The sequence below is a fragment of the Apis cerana genome, linkage group LG7 (genome assembly GCF_029169275.1).
Source record: "Apis cerana isolate GH-2021 linkage group LG7, AcerK_1.0, whole genome shotgun sequence".
Classification (NCBI taxonomy): Eukaryota; Metazoa; Arthropoda; class Insecta; order Hymenoptera; family Apidae; genus Apis; species Apis cerana.
The window spans coordinates 12,418,519-12,435,976 of NC_083858.1; the positions used below are offsets into that span (position 1 = coordinate 12,418,519).

At 34.0% G+C, this 17,458-nt stretch overlaps 1 protein-coding gene across 7 annotated transcripts in view; it reads right to left on the minus strand.

Annotated features, from left to right (window-relative positions):
- Window positions 1-17,458, minus strand: part of LOC107999339 (BAI1-associated protein 3) — a 90,398-nt gene that overhangs the window by 2,482 nt on the left and 70,458 nt on the right. For 4 of the 7 annotated variants that reach the window (XM_062077311.1, XM_062077310.1, XM_017059095.3 and 1 more), the window contains exons 5-26: window positions 17,018-17,185; window positions 16,204-16,270; window positions 15,138-15,327; window positions 13,501-13,647; window positions 13,260-13,304; window positions 12,450-12,606; window positions 11,920-12,123; window positions 11,152-11,310; window positions 10,905-11,074; window positions 10,264-10,371; window positions 10,045-10,194; window positions 9,563-9,614; window positions 8,713-8,754; window positions 4,970-5,112; window positions 4,505-4,721; window positions 4,322-4,396; window positions 3,943-4,056; window positions 3,483-3,698; window positions 2,961-3,176; window positions 2,643-2,837; window positions 2,313-2,557; window positions 331-539 (exon numbers count right to left, since the gene is read on the minus strand). In XM_062077311.1, coding sequence (XP_061933295.1) covers window positions 331-539; window positions 2,313-2,557; window positions 2,643-2,837; window positions 2,961-3,176; window positions 3,483-3,698; window positions 3,943-4,056; window positions 4,322-4,396; window positions 4,505-4,721; window positions 4,970-5,112; window positions 8,713-8,754; window positions 9,563-9,614; window positions 10,045-10,194; window positions 10,264-10,371; window positions 10,905-11,074; window positions 11,152-11,310; window positions 11,920-12,123; window positions 12,450-12,606; window positions 13,260-13,304; window positions 13,501-13,647; window positions 15,138-15,327; window positions 16,204-16,270; window positions 17,018-17,185 — 3,289 coding nt within the window. The remainder of the gene's footprint in view (window positions 1-330; window positions 540-2,312; window positions 2,558-2,642; window positions 2,838-2,960; window positions 3,177-3,482; window positions 3,699-3,942; window positions 4,057-4,321; window positions 4,397-4,504; window positions 4,722-4,969; window positions 5,113-8,712; window positions 8,755-9,562; window positions 9,615-10,044; window positions 10,195-10,263; window positions 10,372-10,904; window positions 11,075-11,151; window positions 11,311-11,919; window positions 12,124-12,449; window positions 12,607-13,259; window positions 13,305-13,500; window positions 13,648-15,137; window positions 15,328-16,203; window positions 16,271-17,017; window positions 17,186-17,458) is intronic. The other 3 variants (XM_017059096.3, XM_017059097.3, XM_062077312.1) reach the window with 3 other exon arrangements.

Here is a 17,458-nt window from a genome sequence, read left to right on the forward strand (position 1 = left end):
ATGAATGAAGAAGAAAAAAATTCTTAATGATTCTTCATGACAATATTAATAATTAATATACTTAATTTACGTAACTATAGTTGCATAAATATGTCAACAATGGAATAACAATATCAGATCAAACCAGAATCACAAGATCCATATTCACTTAATCAAGAAATATTTACCAAAATTGCGACCAATTTAATAATAAATTTTTACAAAATCCTTTTACTGTTTCAACTACATAATTCGATAAAATCGTTTTGTGTAATATTTTTATTTCGCCCCTTTCGATTCTCAAACTTCAAGAAAGTAGATAAAAGTGAAATGGATAGAATCGATTCTCACTTCGATTCTTTTGATGCATCAAAGGTAACTCGGTGTGTTTGAGGCCGTGGAAATTGTCTATGCTGGCGTTCGTGTCGGTAACACCAGGTATCGTGCTCAATCCTAGGAATGCTTCGCCAGCGAAGTCATTCGCTGTGAGGACGTCGTGATCCATTACGGTGAACAGCACCATGGCATCTGGACTTCGACACTGCTCCACGCTCACAGAACTACGAATAAGAATTCAATGATAGAAAAATATGTCAAAATGTGAATATATCAGATAGGAAAGAACTTTCGACTTGTTGTCAGAAGTTATTTGGAAAAGTTATTTGGATATAATTCGATGTCGAATATCTTGAATGGTTTATAAAAATTTATATTTGTCACATATATTTTTCGTACTTTAATACATATATTTTTTCCAAGATCAATATTTCAATGTTAATTTTTAACTTCACTTAAAACAGATTTGTAGATTTTTCTTTATTATCCTCTTCGAATTAATATTTCTAAGTATTAAAAGTTTTTTGCGCTGTTCCTTCTTTTTGTTCTATAAATTGTCGAAATTTATTTGTCGATAAGTTAGGCAATGATTTTAAAAACTTCGGTCAACGCCATCTCGCGTTTGGACGCGGGAAGCTTCGACTTGTTATTAGCATAGCAGGATATACAAGGAGGTATTCGTACTTATAGACAAGAAGAGCAATAGTGTGCGACAAGGACAGAGAAAAAATGGCGTTAGAAACGAAATTAATTAATTTATTAATTAATTTATTAATTTTCTGCTGAAAATTTCTAAACTTTTAAATTTGCGTCTTAAAGCTAGAACTCCAAACAAGTTTCTCATATAAATTTTAATGAAAAATTTCTTTTAATTAATTATTTACAAACAATTAATTCGTCATACTTCTCAATAAATGGGAGACGCTATATTGAAAAATAATTAATTATTAATTTTCTATTAAAAATTTATGCACTTTTAAGCTTGCATCTGAAAGATAGAACTTCAGACAAGTTTCTCTTATCAATTTTAATATAAACTTTTGTTTCGTTAATTATTTATTAACAATTATTTTAAGGAATATCTTAATCGCGAATTCTCATTCTATGCTCGAATAACAAACAATCAATTTATTCATATAAATAACAATAAAATTATGAATACAAATTATAGGTGAATATAGGGGAAGAATCAACGTTTAAGATATATACATTCATATTTAAAAATAAATCTCATAGAAATATTAAATTAATCAAAAACATATTGCGTTATATTAATTGCATCGATATGGTGAATTAATTTTTAATAAATAATTAATTAAAAAGAATTTCTTATTAAAATTTATATGAAAACCTTGTTTGAAGTTCTAACTTTAAGATACAAATTTAAACATTTAGAAATTTTCAACAGAAAATTAATAATTAATTAATTTTCTTCCTAGCGCCATTTTTTTTCTGTCCTTCTCGCATACTGTTGCTCTCCTTGTTTACAAATACGAATACCTCCTTATATATCCTGCTATGCTAGTAATTAGTCGAAGCTTCCAGCGTCCAAACGCGAGATGGCGCCACGTGTATTTAAATTTTTCTCAACAAAATGTACTTTATGTTATTTCTATATATTATTAAATTCTATATGTATTTTTATATTTTTAAATTGCGGATGCAGCAACATAAAGAAATAAATATAAAACAAATAAATATATATATACGAAATTTAAAAAAATTTTTTATATACTTTTTTTAGATATATTCTCCTATGTTTGTAAAATTTAAAATACAATGATATTTTAAAAATCCGAGAAAAATGTTGAGTGTCTTTTGTTCTTCTGATACAAAATTATAAATTCGGATAAAAATTAAAAAAATTTTGATTTTGTAGGAGAATATAATCTGAGAAAAAATGAAATGAAATTTTTCTATTTTCAAAAATAAAAGTTTTCAATACATAGAATATATTTCTAATTCTATAATATATAATATATAATGAAAATACTTACAATTCAAAACATTCGTCGAACATAGGATTTAAAGTTTTCTTTTTCACGTTGGTGTGCTGCTCGGCACAATGTTCGAAGATTCTTCGTGGCAACAGTTCGATTATCACGAAAGGATCACTGTAACCATTTGGATCTAGCGGTATCACGTCTCTGGCATTTATAACTTCTACGCATAGAGAATCGTGATTTAAATATGCTCTCACTGTTAGAACGCCATACTCGGAGGATACGGTATTTAATTGGTCCTGAAATGAATTTTAATAATGTTAATGGTATAATTAAAAATATGTTTCTAGAAAAAAAAAAGGAAAAATTATATTCTATATTAACCTGAAGTCGTTGTCGATAAAATCGGTCAATTAAAAATGTCGTATCCATTTTGTGATACTGAAGACGTTCTTCGACATTCAAGAAGCTTTGACAATGTAATACTTCATACGACAAACCTTTTTCATCTTCGTGGAAGAATTTCACTAATAAATCAAGAGCCTCGTGAAGTCTTTCGTAAAACATCGCTGGTTTATCCTGTATAAAAATTTTTCAATAAATTAAATTATCAAAATCAATATGAATTCTTTCTTTATCTATTAATTAATACTCAAAAAAATAAATAAATAATTTTATTTATAGTATTAAAGTTGCATTTACTCCCGCATTTCCATCCATCTGATTGCTCAATTCGGCCAGCACCACTTCCCAGATGTCTTGAAGGACTCGGTTGAAATTTACCGAGAGGAGAGCCGAGTTTAGCACTACCAAGTGCATGTCTAAATATTCGAGCAATGGTGCAATAGCCTCCGAAGTGGGTAAACTGTCTGGTGACCAAGCCAGATGAAACATTGCTTTCTTCAATGGTGGTCTCATCTGCGAATTAATACAATCAACTACATCAATATTGTTTTTTAACACTCATTCATGACAAATCGTATAAGAAATGAAATAAACGCTTTTCTTTGTTCAAAATGTTCTTTCATAATCGAGGATATCGTTAATTAAATTTTATAAATCACAAGCTGCTTACCAATATATATACATACATGAAATTTTACAAATAAATTAAAACTTCTCAATCAACTAATTGTCTTATTTCCTTATAATTCGATTTAAGATTCGTTTCCTATCGATTCCTAATGATTTTTATAATATCCATTTTTGGACAACGATGCAGACCTTCGTGCCAATTCTTGAAACGATTTGATTTATAAACAGCAACATTTGTCCTGGCGTCTGTTCCAAAGGTGACGTCAAAGCATTCCTCCATTGCATCCGTGCAGAATCGCCTGCCTGACACTCCAAGGCTGTCAAAAGCTTTTCGACGAGCAACTCCTCGCCTAATTTCAGCAGCCACCTTCGAACGTACTCAAGGCCGTTGATAGCCACGCACATCTGAAAAATTGTTTCATTTTGTTTTAAATTATTCAACGATCCAATGAAAATTCTACTGTTTATAACAAATTAATTCTATTATGAATATCTATTTGCATTTCTAATTGTGCTAAATCAAGTGCAACATTTAAGCATGTTTGAAATACTTGTCTCATTTATATTGATGATGAAGCATCGTTCGATATCGCTACCACTAATTTTTGCAAAGCAGTGTCGTGTTATACTAAAGCGAAGCGGTCTCTACCTCAACGATTACCTCGTCTGTTGTCTTATATGGAGTCTGATCTTCGTAGTAACCGCTTTCTGCTAATTTTTGATGAATGATCTCTGCGTAATATGCTGCTGAACTGCATATCGCCTGTAAAAATTAGGAAAATTAATAAATCACGAATAATTTTGAAGACAGACACGTAGATTTTTAATTAATTTTATAAAACTCATTGTTTCTTAAACAAATTCTTTTATTTCATGAATATTTTTTAATAATAATAAACTTTTTCAAAATACTCAATGTAAAATTTTTCTCAACTAACCTTCTTGAGATTAATAATCTCAAAAAAAGTTCTAATGAATAAGTAATTTTTTTCCAACATATTTTTGAGCTTGCAAATGTTATTACTTACGTCGACAACTTTTAGAACCAAATTGTACGATCCAGGAAGATCCGGCCAGGCCAACTTTTTCCAAAATTCTTTGATCTACGGACATACCGAGGTATAAATTCAAAATCACGAGTTTTTCATTCCAAGAAGATAAATTAATCGCAAGATAATTAATTCGAACATTCGATTTCTTTCTTAATATACCTGATAGAAGCATGCTGTAACATCAATGGCAGAGGTACCGTGTTTCACGATATAGTCACCGGTACAGATCCGATCGAGCTCGGCCGATTTCCTTACGCGTTGAATCGCCTTCAATTTAGCCAGATCCAACCATTTGTCGACAGCTGGTCTGAACCACTCGTAATATTTGCAAATCGCCAAAGTTTTATGGTCGGATTGCGGCAGGTTCTCCTTCATGCTAAAAATATTACATTCTCTTTAAACGTAGTACTTTCTCACTCCAGACTTTCAATAAGAATTAGACGTTTCCAGTAAAAATATGACAGTAACTTTCTAACCTCAAAGCGAAAAATTTTCCATTTCATATATTCAAGATTTATTTCCCGTATTTAATGGTCCAATTTTATTCTTCGAATTGCTAACCACATTTGAGGATAATTTGTATTTTTCGTAACAGGGAAAATTGAAAGTAATATCGATAGTTACGTGACGAAATCCTGCAGAGCCAGGTATAACTCGAACATCGGCGTTCCAATTTCCGCTCCAGGTGGTAGCACATACTCTTCGTCCGCGTTTTGATGAAGTTGAAGACAAGCTGTCGTCACCCTTGCTCCAAGCTCGTTTTGCATCTATCGAATACGTTTCTTCGGATGAAACCGGAGGACGACGGACAATCGTCTGATACTACTTGTGCTTTGGAAGTATTTTTATATTTCCACCATTTTTTACTTTTCACGCAAGCTTATTACGCATCATTTTTCATCGGTCAAATCAATGATTTTTTTTGAAAAGGAACAAGAACTTAAATTTCTATTGATGTTGAGATAAAAGAGAGTAGCTCCTCTATAAGAAGCTCAGCGAATGCGAGTTTTTTTTTTATCGCCAGGATGTGATACTCGCGAAAAATGAAATCGTCTGAAAAAGTAAGGTACATATTTCCAACTTAGAATGTGACGTTAGTAAACGGTCCGTATTACGATAACGAAGACAAAGTGGGAATAACTGTCTAAGCTTTGGGAGCTGTCGTGCCACTCGTTTAGGATAACCACGTTCCTCAATTTTTCACCCACTTTTCTTTCGTCATCTGTATTTCCAAATTTTTTGATCTGCCTCCGAGTAGGAACGAAAATTACAAAGAAATTATAACAGAATCTGCACTATTGGAACTATTGAGGCAAATCTCTCTTTATAAAATTTTTTACATCCAAAGTTAATTTGTAAAGTTAAGAATTTTTTTCTATACAAATAGAAATAGGCTCTTAAAATTATCCTCTAATTTTAAATTTTAAATATTCCTCAAATAAATTTTTAAAATTAAATATTAAAGGATAAATAATAGAACAATCGACACGTGGTTATACGAGAGATTCAAAAAGTAACGAATTTAAGCAAAAAAAAAAAAAAGGGAGATTGTATCGAAATACGTTTTTGGAAACTTGCGTAAAAAATGGTGGATACCCTACAGAGAGAGAGGTTAATCGAGGCCTTGATAGGGACGTTTAAGTGGCTGTATGCGGAAAGCACATCGCTGGAGATGCAAAAAAAAAAAGATATTGATTCGGGAGTTTGATATTCTGTGGCTATGAATAATGTCATTTTTTTTTTTTAATTTTTTTGGAAATGCACGAGGAAAATATATTTAATGGAGAACAGTACGTGTAGTTTTTATTTACTTTCTTTTTTAATAATTTAATTAGCATTTAAAAAATTAAAACGTGTTCCTAGATATTAATAACGGAGATATTAAAGTAAGAATTGTTTGACGTAGAGATTTCGTACTGTAAAATAAATAATTTACGATATACTCTTCACGTTGATATTTTTTAATTGAAATGTGAGCGAGGAAAATACTTTATTGAGATGGAAATAAAAATTCACTAACGAAAAATACGTTTTCGACAAATTAAAATTTTCCATTAGAAATTTTCATCCCAATAAATCGAATTCCAAGTCTGAAATTTAATTCCAATGACATTCAAGAACGCATATGCTTCAAATATACATGTAGTGCACAAGGTGAAAACCAGTCACAGAATATCAGGCCGAAATTTCATCATTTAAAATTCTCCAAGTAGTCAAATTACTACGATCGAAAGTCAATTCTACCTGCACAAGAACGTAAAAACGACAGTGTTGATCTAGCGCATGCGATCGATGTAGTATAGTGAGTCAGTCAACGAGTAAATTTAAAGAAAAGAGCAGAAAAAAATATTTTTATTATCGAAGATTATTATCAATATAATTCTCTTTTAAAATTATTTGTAAGCGTTAGATTCAGAACAGGAAATGATACAAATTATATCTAAAAAATAATTTATCATTCCTGTTTAAATAATTCATACGTTTCTTTGCAAAATGATTGCATCTTCAAATGGAGACATCTAATGGCAATTGTACGTGTAACTTTTTAAAAGTTATTGGAGATAACTTACTTATCGACTGAGCCAAGTAGTAGATACGTATCATTTGTGCGGTGTCCGTCAAATTACGCGAAAGATCCATGCAAAGTGTGTGACACGTGAATCATGCAACTAAATAAAGTTGTTCTATAAAAAAAAAAAGATAAACGCGTGTGCATCCCAGGATGAAGATAAAAGAGCTGGCAATGGGAAGTAACGTGATGCTTTACAGAATGGTTTTTCGCATATCCGACGTCCCGTGAAAGATACGATGAAAAATTACACGCTTTTACATCGCGTTTAAGCGCCGATGGAAGCGGTAACGATTCGCTCGGACAGCTTTTCATTCACCCACTTTTTCTTCCTTCGTGAAACCATTGAAATTGGTTTGCATTGTGATTTTTGTTAAATGTACATTTTTTTTACATCTCTTTTCGATATTTTATTTTATATTTTCATATTCTTTTTCTCTATATTCTCTCTTTTCTGTTCTCTTTTATGCTCCTTTGCAATTATTCTAGAAACCGAGAGAGAAAACTTTTTACCTAACCTGATATTTTACCTGATATTTTTCTTCCGATTATTATTATTATTATTATTATTTTCCTATTTATTTAATTGTAAGAATGTTTTCTTTGACGATATATGATATATTCTTCTTTATCATTTTTCAATTTTATCAATATTATATTCCAATTCCAAAGTACATTTAATAATTTACTTCGATCAATGAATTATTCGGATATCGTACCGTTTGTAAAAGATTATTATTTATGTTATTCGTATTGTATAATATATTATATGTATATTATATGTGTTTATTTGTATGAATATCGATGATGTGTTTAATTACGAATGAACGTATTTTAATATACATGATCGAATGAAATAATATCGAATTGTAATGAATAATCCGTTGCAAAGGAAATTAATAATTAAATTATCAAGCTAATTTCGTACAACCTTTGAATCGCAAACATTCCTTTACATATTTTATACATATATATATAAATAAAGAAGCTGATAAAAAATATCTAATTGTAAAGATTCAATCGTAATAATTATCGTTTAATTAATGATTATATTCGATCCATCGGCGCTTTTCTAAAAATGTCAAAACTATCACACTTACGGATAACAAAAGCTTGGTTGAAAAGCTACAAACAGTGTAAACGGTAGATCGTCGACTGTATTTGATCAAACCTTACAAATTTTCGTTCTTAGAGAAATCATTTCTCCCCCTTTGATCTTGCGAGATATTTCTCGTGCGAGCAATAAAAATTATCACTACTAATTTAAATCTAACTTTTTGATATTATCAAAAAAACTACTCGAAGAGAATTTGATAAAAATTTGACAAGCATCATCGACGAAAGAAGAAAACTATGCGTACTAAATACTCGACTACTTAAACATACGAATAGATATCTCCTATCCCTCAAATCCGTTCAAACTTCAACTTGATATAATTCCAAATTTTAACTAATTCACAACTCGAGAGGAGCCGGTATTCACAAGTCAATCATCAAGAACGATATTCAAAAAAGAACTAACTATGCTAATCAACCCGCCTTCTATTTTATTCGCGTACGTTGCAAAGAAATTCCCGCTTTTCTCTCAACGATTAACAATTGATTAACGCATCGTTTCAAATCTAATTTTCTAAACCTCGATTTATTCGTTCCGAGAGAAACGTACGCGAACAAAGGGAAGCGTTCTCGATACGACGAGTCGAGCGTATCACATATACAAGGAGATCGAAGAAAGAATAGAATAGAATAGAAAGAGAAGAGGGTTATTTAACAGTTGGTGGTGGCGATGAAAAAGTACCTCGGATGTGTTCTCCATGTGTTTCGCCACGTGTTCCGCCAGCTACGGACAAACATCTCGTGTACAGTAAGATCGCGATGACCTGACGGACATTTCAAACTCGTCCCCGATCCGTAATCGCCCAAATTCCTTCGTTCAACCTGGCCTTCAGGTCACTGCGATTCGCTTATCTATAGGGTGTCCCTGATCGTTCATAGATTTCTTTCTTTTTTCCAAGATTCTTCTAATGAAATCGTTCGAAACTTATTCGTACAGAAATCTTATTAATTATTTCCTGGAACACCCTATATATAAAGAGTAAAATGTTTCTGTATTTATTTCGATGCAAGGACGTCGACCGAATTCAGAGAAATTTCGATATCTGATTAATCGTTGAAGATTGTATCAATAATCAATCGATTCTTATTTTATTCCTGGAAAAAAAAAACGCGTCTCATCGTGATTTTGGACAATTTTTATCATCGATTCAATTATTTTTTCCTCGCGGAGAATTGGATCTCGTTCGTCTTTTTAACGGAAGAATCAAATTTGCCTTCTCCTTTCTTTTAAAAGTTTTCACTTTCATCGACGATTTGATAAAAACGCGATCGACGTCTTGATTAAAGCATAAAGCCAAACATAGCACATCCAGCTTCACGAAACAGTAAAATAAAATATAGTCGTGTGTCATAATGATTGTGTGCTTTTGATTCTGCATCGTCGCGATCTATCAAGTGAAAATATTTCATATATAGTATACGAATATATATATACGTATAATATGTATATAAATATATATATATATATTTTTTCTCGTTCGTCTTTTAAATTGTCAAAGATGATCGTTCTCTTTCACGTTTGGATTGCTTACCAGTTTGTCCAATTGTTTATACACCGCCGAGAAATATGGCACGCCATTCGTGCTGGAACACAAGATTTTATCTATTGTTTGTAAATTAACACGTGATATTTCTTTCCCTGGCGACAAATCGGTATTTATATATATAGATTAAAATTTCGATGTTTCGTGAAAGGATAGAAGAAGAAATTAAAAAATTGTGATTCAATGTAAATGAATTTAATTTTTCGCAATTCTTCAATCTCGTTAAATATTCCACGATAAAAATCATAAAGTTCTCGATTTCAAACTTTCAAAATTTTCTCAATAATTGAAAATAATGCATAAAAAAAAAATTAAGAACGAAAACATTTTACTTAAACCGTCTCCTTTCACTTTGGTCAAAACTCAAATTTACGAAGAACCGTTTCACAGTTTGGTTTGGCAAACGAGACGAAGTTTCGTAAACTTTAGATTTCAATTTCTCAGAGTTGGGGAAATTTTCAAAGGTTTACCTTTCAAAGAGGCTGTTATAATAAGTGAGTCCTTGTTCCAGGTCCACCAGTAAAGCGGTTACTAAGTTGGTGAAGTCCTGCAGGACTTTATCTGCATCCTGATCGGGTTCCTTGTCGTAACACATTGTTTGCTGCCTCGTGTCCTCGTACCTGAACGTCCTTTGTATAAATATAAAGGGGGAGGGAAATGAAACGAAAAAAGTTCGATCGACCACTGACCATTCGAGGGTCCCCTTCCTTAGCGCGGTTATTATTTCTCCTCGAATTTCCTTGTTGAACGGGCAACACGCTCGGAAAGCTTTCATGTTCGATAACAGACCTAAACATCTGTGAATAATGAATAAGAAAAATATACATTTTGAATCATCACAGTTGTTAATTCTTGATAAGCGGTTAATAATTTTAATTATTTATTATAACGAAGATTCAAAGAATTTTGTACTATTTTATTTTAAATTCTTTTTAACCAACACATCTGAGCAATTAAATATCATCATTCTCACGTACTGGCAGGAGAATTCCTCTCACTATTGATATCGCGTGCAATAGAAAATCTTTTAAACTGCTTTTTCTTCCCCCACTATTACTATTAGTGTGAAAAAAAAATAAATTATTGGAATTCATTTTTCGTTTCGCAAGTTAAAAATCTCGCATTTTGAAAACTAACTCTTGGAGCAAAGTTGTCATTGCGAAGGGCACGCTTTTTATTATATCTCCTCGAGTGAAAAATTTCTGAAAGAATTTCGAAATTTTCAAAATTTCCATTATTTTTCCTAGATTAGATGATGTTTCTAAAAGAATTATCTTGGAGTTGGGAGAAAATTGGGTAAACTGCCTTTCCTTTTCTTAGATAGGCGTACCTGAGGAGATAATCCAACTTGGAGATCGAAGGTCGATGCAATGGGGGGAAGAGCACTCGATGCTGTCGAACTTTCTTCAACGTGACCTCGAGGAATTCGTTGAAAGAATCCGCGAGACACTGCTCCTCGTCTCGAGACAGAGTATCCGTGTGCCACACGTTGTCCAATTCCTGGAAACGAGAGATATTTACTTGTCAAGTATTAAGGAGGATCGTAAGAAGAGTAAGATTCACGAAGAAGTTGAAACCTGAAGAAGACGATGAAGGGTCTTGGGGTCGCACGCTGATTGCCTGGATGTCGCCACCCATCTGACTAACGCTTGTTGCAGTTCCGTGACATCACCTTGGACGGCGTGTTGATGAAGAATCGTTAGTGCCGTTTGTGGCAATTCTCCAGTGAAATCTTCCTAAATGACGCGACAAGAAGCGCATCGTTACGCGGGATTAAATAGATTGGAAAGGAAGAAGAAAATGGAATTTAATTCGAATTAATATTGAAATATATTAATCGATTATTGTCGAAATGAAATGAAAATAAAAAGAAATACAATAGAGTTTCTTCTCTCTTGCATTTGATTGAATCCTTTGGGGTATGAAAGGTAAAAAAAGAATATGTCCCACTTTTCACTTTTCGATCCATCAACTTGAAAAATTGAAATTATTACAAATCGCATTTTAAGTTGAATAATAAAACCGTTTAATATCCGTTCAATTTATTTTTTCTACTTTTGCACATTTTACATATATATTATTCGCGTTTAAAAATCGAAAGTCCTTTTTTTATGCATTTAATTAAAATTATTGAAATTCTCGTGCAACTCTCTTTTCCAGTTTGAAAAAAATGTCGAAAAATTAAAGAATTGTTTGAAAGGGAGGGAAGAGGGAATCATAACGAAGATGATGGCATAAAAAATACGAAAAATTCAAGGGGGAATGGATTTATGTTCGTGTTGATCTTCATTTAAAAATTTGTTTGCACGCGTACGTTTACATAAAATATTTCCAGAGTAGCGTACCCCTTGTTTGTTCATCTCGTGATTGAGAAAGACGGTATAAAGTCTCTCTTGTTGTCTGAGCTCGCCCCAATTGTCTTCCTCGGACGTCCCTCTGTCCTCTCTGGTCGATAACCACAGTTTTAATCTAATTCTACCTTGAATAGTGCTTCGTTGCGTTCTGGCTTCTAATTTGTACCATCGATCCAATCCGGTGCTTGGAATATCCTGTCAACCAAAAGATCCTCTCTCTCTCTCTCCCTCTCTCTGTCTTGTTTATCTTGCATTGAAGCATAAAAAAAAAAAAAAATAAGAAAAAAGAAAAATGAAACGGCAACTTTAAAATTAACGCACAATAAAAAATTGCTTCAACGATCGATAAAGTTGCGACAAAGCGATATTAAATGACGGAAAACATCGTTTTTATTAAAATTTCATCGACGATGGAAAGTTAATGCTTTTTTTTTTTAGAATGGGTTATGTTTAGAAAATTTAATCGATTAATTAATTTAATCGATTAATTTTCCCGTATCGATTGAAAATCTGTTAAATACCTGAAGAGGAATATTCACGCAGCCGAGAAAGTCGTCCTGGCCCCCGGATCTCGCGCTCTGCGCGATCTGCTTGAAGAATCTTCCGAGTCCTTTCACGCCCCGCACCTCGTTCAACTTGCTCACCGCGTCGAACACCGAGGACTCGTCGTCATGGTCCCTGAAACTATGTCTGTCAGGGCGACACAAACACTTGCGACGGGAAGAGACACGGACTTGCATCACAGAACATTCCGTGGAGATCGTTGACACGCGAATAACAATAATAAAACGAAGAAAAAGAAGAAGAAGAAGAATGCAATTGAAAGGAAGAAAAAATTGGATCGCGGCCAAGTCTCTGCAAAATGATTTAAATCGTTCGAGTTCAAGAAGTTCTGTTTCGAAACTTTCGATCGTGAAATCGATTAATTCATTCGTAAATAGTTACTCGAACTGAAAGAGAAAAAATAAAAAAATAAATTCCTCGAGTAAATAATTTTCGGGAAGACTTGTACCGATTCTTACATTTACTCTACATTTCATCGAGTCGCTAATATTATCACGCGATAGAAAAGTAGGAGTATAAACTAAAAATAGTCAAAAAAAAAAAAAAAAAAAGAAGAAAAAAATTCCGCTCAAACGCCAATTTCCGATCAATCACCGAAAAAATTCCAAATCGACGTGAATATCGAGTGGAAAAAAAAGTGGAAAAAGAAAGAAAGAAAGGGAAAAAAAAAAATTTCATTCATCGCATCATTCACAGACATAACCATCAAAATCCACACCATCGAGCAAGATTGGCGAACTGGCAGCTCGATAAACGACACCACTCACCATATGTCCAGGTGCAGGATGTCCGTATTGATGTCATCGATGTCGCTGAAAAATGAAGGAGAGAGGGGAAAAAAAAAAAGAAAAAAAAAAAGAGAGAAAAATATATATTAAACCTGTATCTCTTTCAAACAACGATGAGATTTTGATCGTTTCTCCCCCAATCGGAGGACGGAGACATAGAAGGAAGGAAGGAAGGAAGGAAGGAAAAGAAATTCCCCAGGGAGACGTTGGAAGTGCTTACAAACGAAATTTCTCGTTCCATCGTGGGCTGAGTGTGTGCGGCTTGACGGTGGTCGCGCGTATGAACTTGGCTGGCACGGCTCCGCTCAACGACTCCCGATGCTCGCGCCTGTTCGTGTGCTCTTTGCGCTTGAACGACAATCTGAAACTGTTTTTCAACGGTCATGATAATATCCGCCTGCTTCTTTCCTTTTTTCTTTTCTTTTTTTCCCCCTAAGATTCTGCGCAAGAACCAGCGTGAACGTTAATTATAAACGTAAGATAATAACAAGAATAATAATAATATAATAATAAAGTGTAAGATAAAAAGTTAATCGAGAGTAGTGAGGGGAAATGATGAGGAATTAGAATTAATTATTTTGTATAACCGTAATCTTCGAGATACCTTCGAGTAATGGCTAGCACGTTCTGGTTGATACAAGTATCGATTTACATTAATAACGTAACGATGCTTTACAAGGCCTGATCTAATGCGATTCTCCAAAACGAATTGCTAAAAAAAAATTGTTTAAAGAAACGCGTGGAACTTCAAACTATTATTCAATTTTGATATAAGCGAGTTTGGAAAACGTATTATTCAAAGATACGTTCAATTTCCAATCTAAAATCACCAAACACCACAACAACCCAGAGGGTAATAATAGATTATATCTTTCAACTATAACGATAACCGGGAGCGCTACGATATTCCATTAAAACTATTCCCATACCGAAACATTGCAATTCGAATTAACCCCACAATAATCGTCTTCGAGCAAACTTCAATTCCCTTAATCTGCCCGCGATCTCCAATGTAATTTAACAGAGCGTAGGGAAAAATATTGTTTCTCTCACAATTTCTTCGCTCGTCTCCTCGCCATCCTCTCCACGTTCGGCATTCTTCTTCGAAAATATTTCGAAGGAAGGAAAACGAAAAGATACGACGCACCGAGAATTTAACAGCTCGAGTTGAGAGGAGACACACACAGCCGCTGCAAATGCTCGATTCTCAATGCCGCTCGCGCGGCCTTATTCCGAAACCGTCGCGTGGACAGAAGTTGTCGCATCCGGTGACGGTGCTTTGTTGTTACGCGACGCATTGTGGGTGTGTCAAGATCGACCGAGTAGAGCGTGTTCTTTTTACAGTACATTTTTACATCAATCGCTTATGTTGGGGAGATGTATACAATAATACATACAGTTTTCCTCGCTGGTGGAAAAAATTGGTGTACAATTGTTGGAAAAATAAGACAGGGATCTTTACAAGAATATCCTCCATGTCTGACGTAGTAAAGAATATATCATCAGTGTCTAGAAAGGTGTAAAAAAAATTCCAACTTGCGAGGAAGAGATCTAACTTTTGTATCTCTACTATCAAAATACACTGAACGTTCGAATTACAAGAACAGTTTATTCGATTCGTTTACATGTTGCTCGAAGAAATACATGGAACGCAATTTCCAGTAAAAAAAAAAACACCTATTATAATAACTTCGTAAGAGAATATTTTCAATTTCTCCAATAAATATCGGAATACGCATATACATTACATATAACGCATACATCGATCGTTTTCCAATAAATACGATAAACGAGAGAAGAAGAAAAATCTATCAGACAGGAATCTCGATCCTTCGATTTTTATTCGATGCCACTTACCTGTGATGCTTTCGCAATTTCTCGTGATGCGAATTCTCGGTTTCACCACCGTCGGAAAGGGCTCGAGTCGCCTGTCTGGGGGACGCAGGGGGTGTATGGGGCGAGTGCGCCGTTAAATTCGTCTGCGGACTCAACGGTGCACCGGTATTACCCGGTTGGATTCCCAGCATACAGTAAGGGTCGCTGAATCCTGCAGGAAGGAAATATATATATATATGGAATCTCGTTCGTGGTAATTCCACCTTGACAAACACTCGACTTAACGACTTCCGTAATTAGAAAGTCGTTGTGAATTTCACCAGCGAGGGGTGTGTTACACGCGGTTCGAAAAAAATTGTAACTCGACACTTTTTCAAACCGCACGACGAAAAGAAAGGAAAATTTATACAAGAATTTTCTCTCCTCGCGTAAAAGTGTAAGTCGAGAGGAGGAAGAAACGTGATGATTCTGAAAATTAGAAATTTCCAAAGGATCAAGTTGGTAAATACGCGCAACGATTATTTTGTTATTCGACAAAATAAGGAAAAACAGCGTGCGATGGAGTACAAGTTGTTTAATTTTTTCCCGATTTATACGATATTGATCGATTCGACGATAGATTTAAATTGGAAAGTCGTTGTGAAAGAGAAAAAAAGAAGGAAAATTTATCCTGCAAGAATTTTCTCTCATATATAAAAACGTAAGTTGAGATGAGGAAGAAACGCGATAATTCTGAAAATTAGAAATTTCCAAAGTCGGGGACGATAACGTTGCGCGACAATTATTTTGTTGTTCAACGAAACAGCGGAGTATGAAAGGGGTATTTAATTCTTTTAATAGATAAATAATCTCCGCAATTGTTTAACCTGCCGTCCGAGCCAAGTGTTCGAAATATTGGGAAAGGAGGGGGTCGAGAGAGACGCATCGATTTTCGTTCGTTTGGAATTTTGTCGAAATCTTGATGGATTATGCATGCGCGTTCAAATTCAAAATGGGAAATTCGCTCGTGTTTTCGGCGGGGACTCGTTAAATTTGCACGGGCCTCGTTACATGACGTTGCATAATTAAACGTGAAATAAATTCTCACCGTTCGCGTCTTTCGCTTCGAGCCCCTCTGCCTCGACCACCACCACGCTCAGCACAACTATCGGAGGCTGAAAATTATATAAAATTATTAAATTAGATCGATCTTTATCCCTCTAATTAAAAAATCGTCATACTTTTCCTTTTCACGATTTTCACGACACGATGTTTACGAGAATAATATGACGAAATATGCAAATTCTTTAATTCTTTATTTCTTGATTTTTTTTAACAGGAAACGAATTATTTCCCGGATATAAAGCACTTTAATCAGATACTTTTGTCTCCGATATTTTAATGGGACCGTTTGTTTCGAGGAAAAAGAGGACGGATTCTTGCCTATATTATTATTTAACTTAAGATAAGAAACAATAATCGGTATTTCTAATTAATTTGCTTCGACCGGCTCGAATGCCAGGATCTCGTTTCAAGAAATGAGATCGTTTTTTTTCTTGCCAGGATTTTTATTCACTCGTCAAATAATAATACAGCTGATTGCGATCGTACTACCCTTTGTCTCCGGATAATTCTTTATCTTTTCGCTACAATAGCTTTTTACGACTTTATTTCTTTTTCGAGTAAATATCTCGTATCGAGAACGATTTCTTCTACTTTCACCATCCTTATTGATTAATTATTTGTTGTATATCGTTTAACTAAACGCTCTCGCAAAATTAGAGAAAGTTAACCTATATCAAGCTACACTGTTTCGTCTTAAATTTATCTCGAATCATTTCGACAAGAGAAAAAAAAATAAAGCAACTACTTTTTTTATAATATTAATGTTACAATAAATGTTAAAAAAGATAGGAGCAAACCTTCTCTTCAGAGGCGATGTTCAAGTATCGTCGATGTTGATCCTGCGGAACTCCAAAAGCCTCTTGGGCATACCTATAAAGATCCTCTTTGTAGTGAGCGTATTGTCCGGTGCTCGCTCCCACAGTGTTCGCTACCGTGTACAGGACCTCTATGTACAACTGTTCCAGCTGAAAAACAATGTTTTTGAACGATCATTCCAAATCTTGTTAATCGTTTTCCCATCGACGAATACGTTTTTTTTTTTCGTTGCCAATTTTTCACCAGAATCATCCACCAAAGGAACTTTGAAACGAGAGATCCCCTCTTTGTCCTTCGCTAATGAAAATATGTCGAAGCATTAACACGAAACAAGGGTGATCTCCTCTTTTTAGCCTTTTTCCTCTCTTTCTCTCTCTCTTTATGTTTCTTTGTGACGTTGTTTCACGAGATACGAAAAAAAA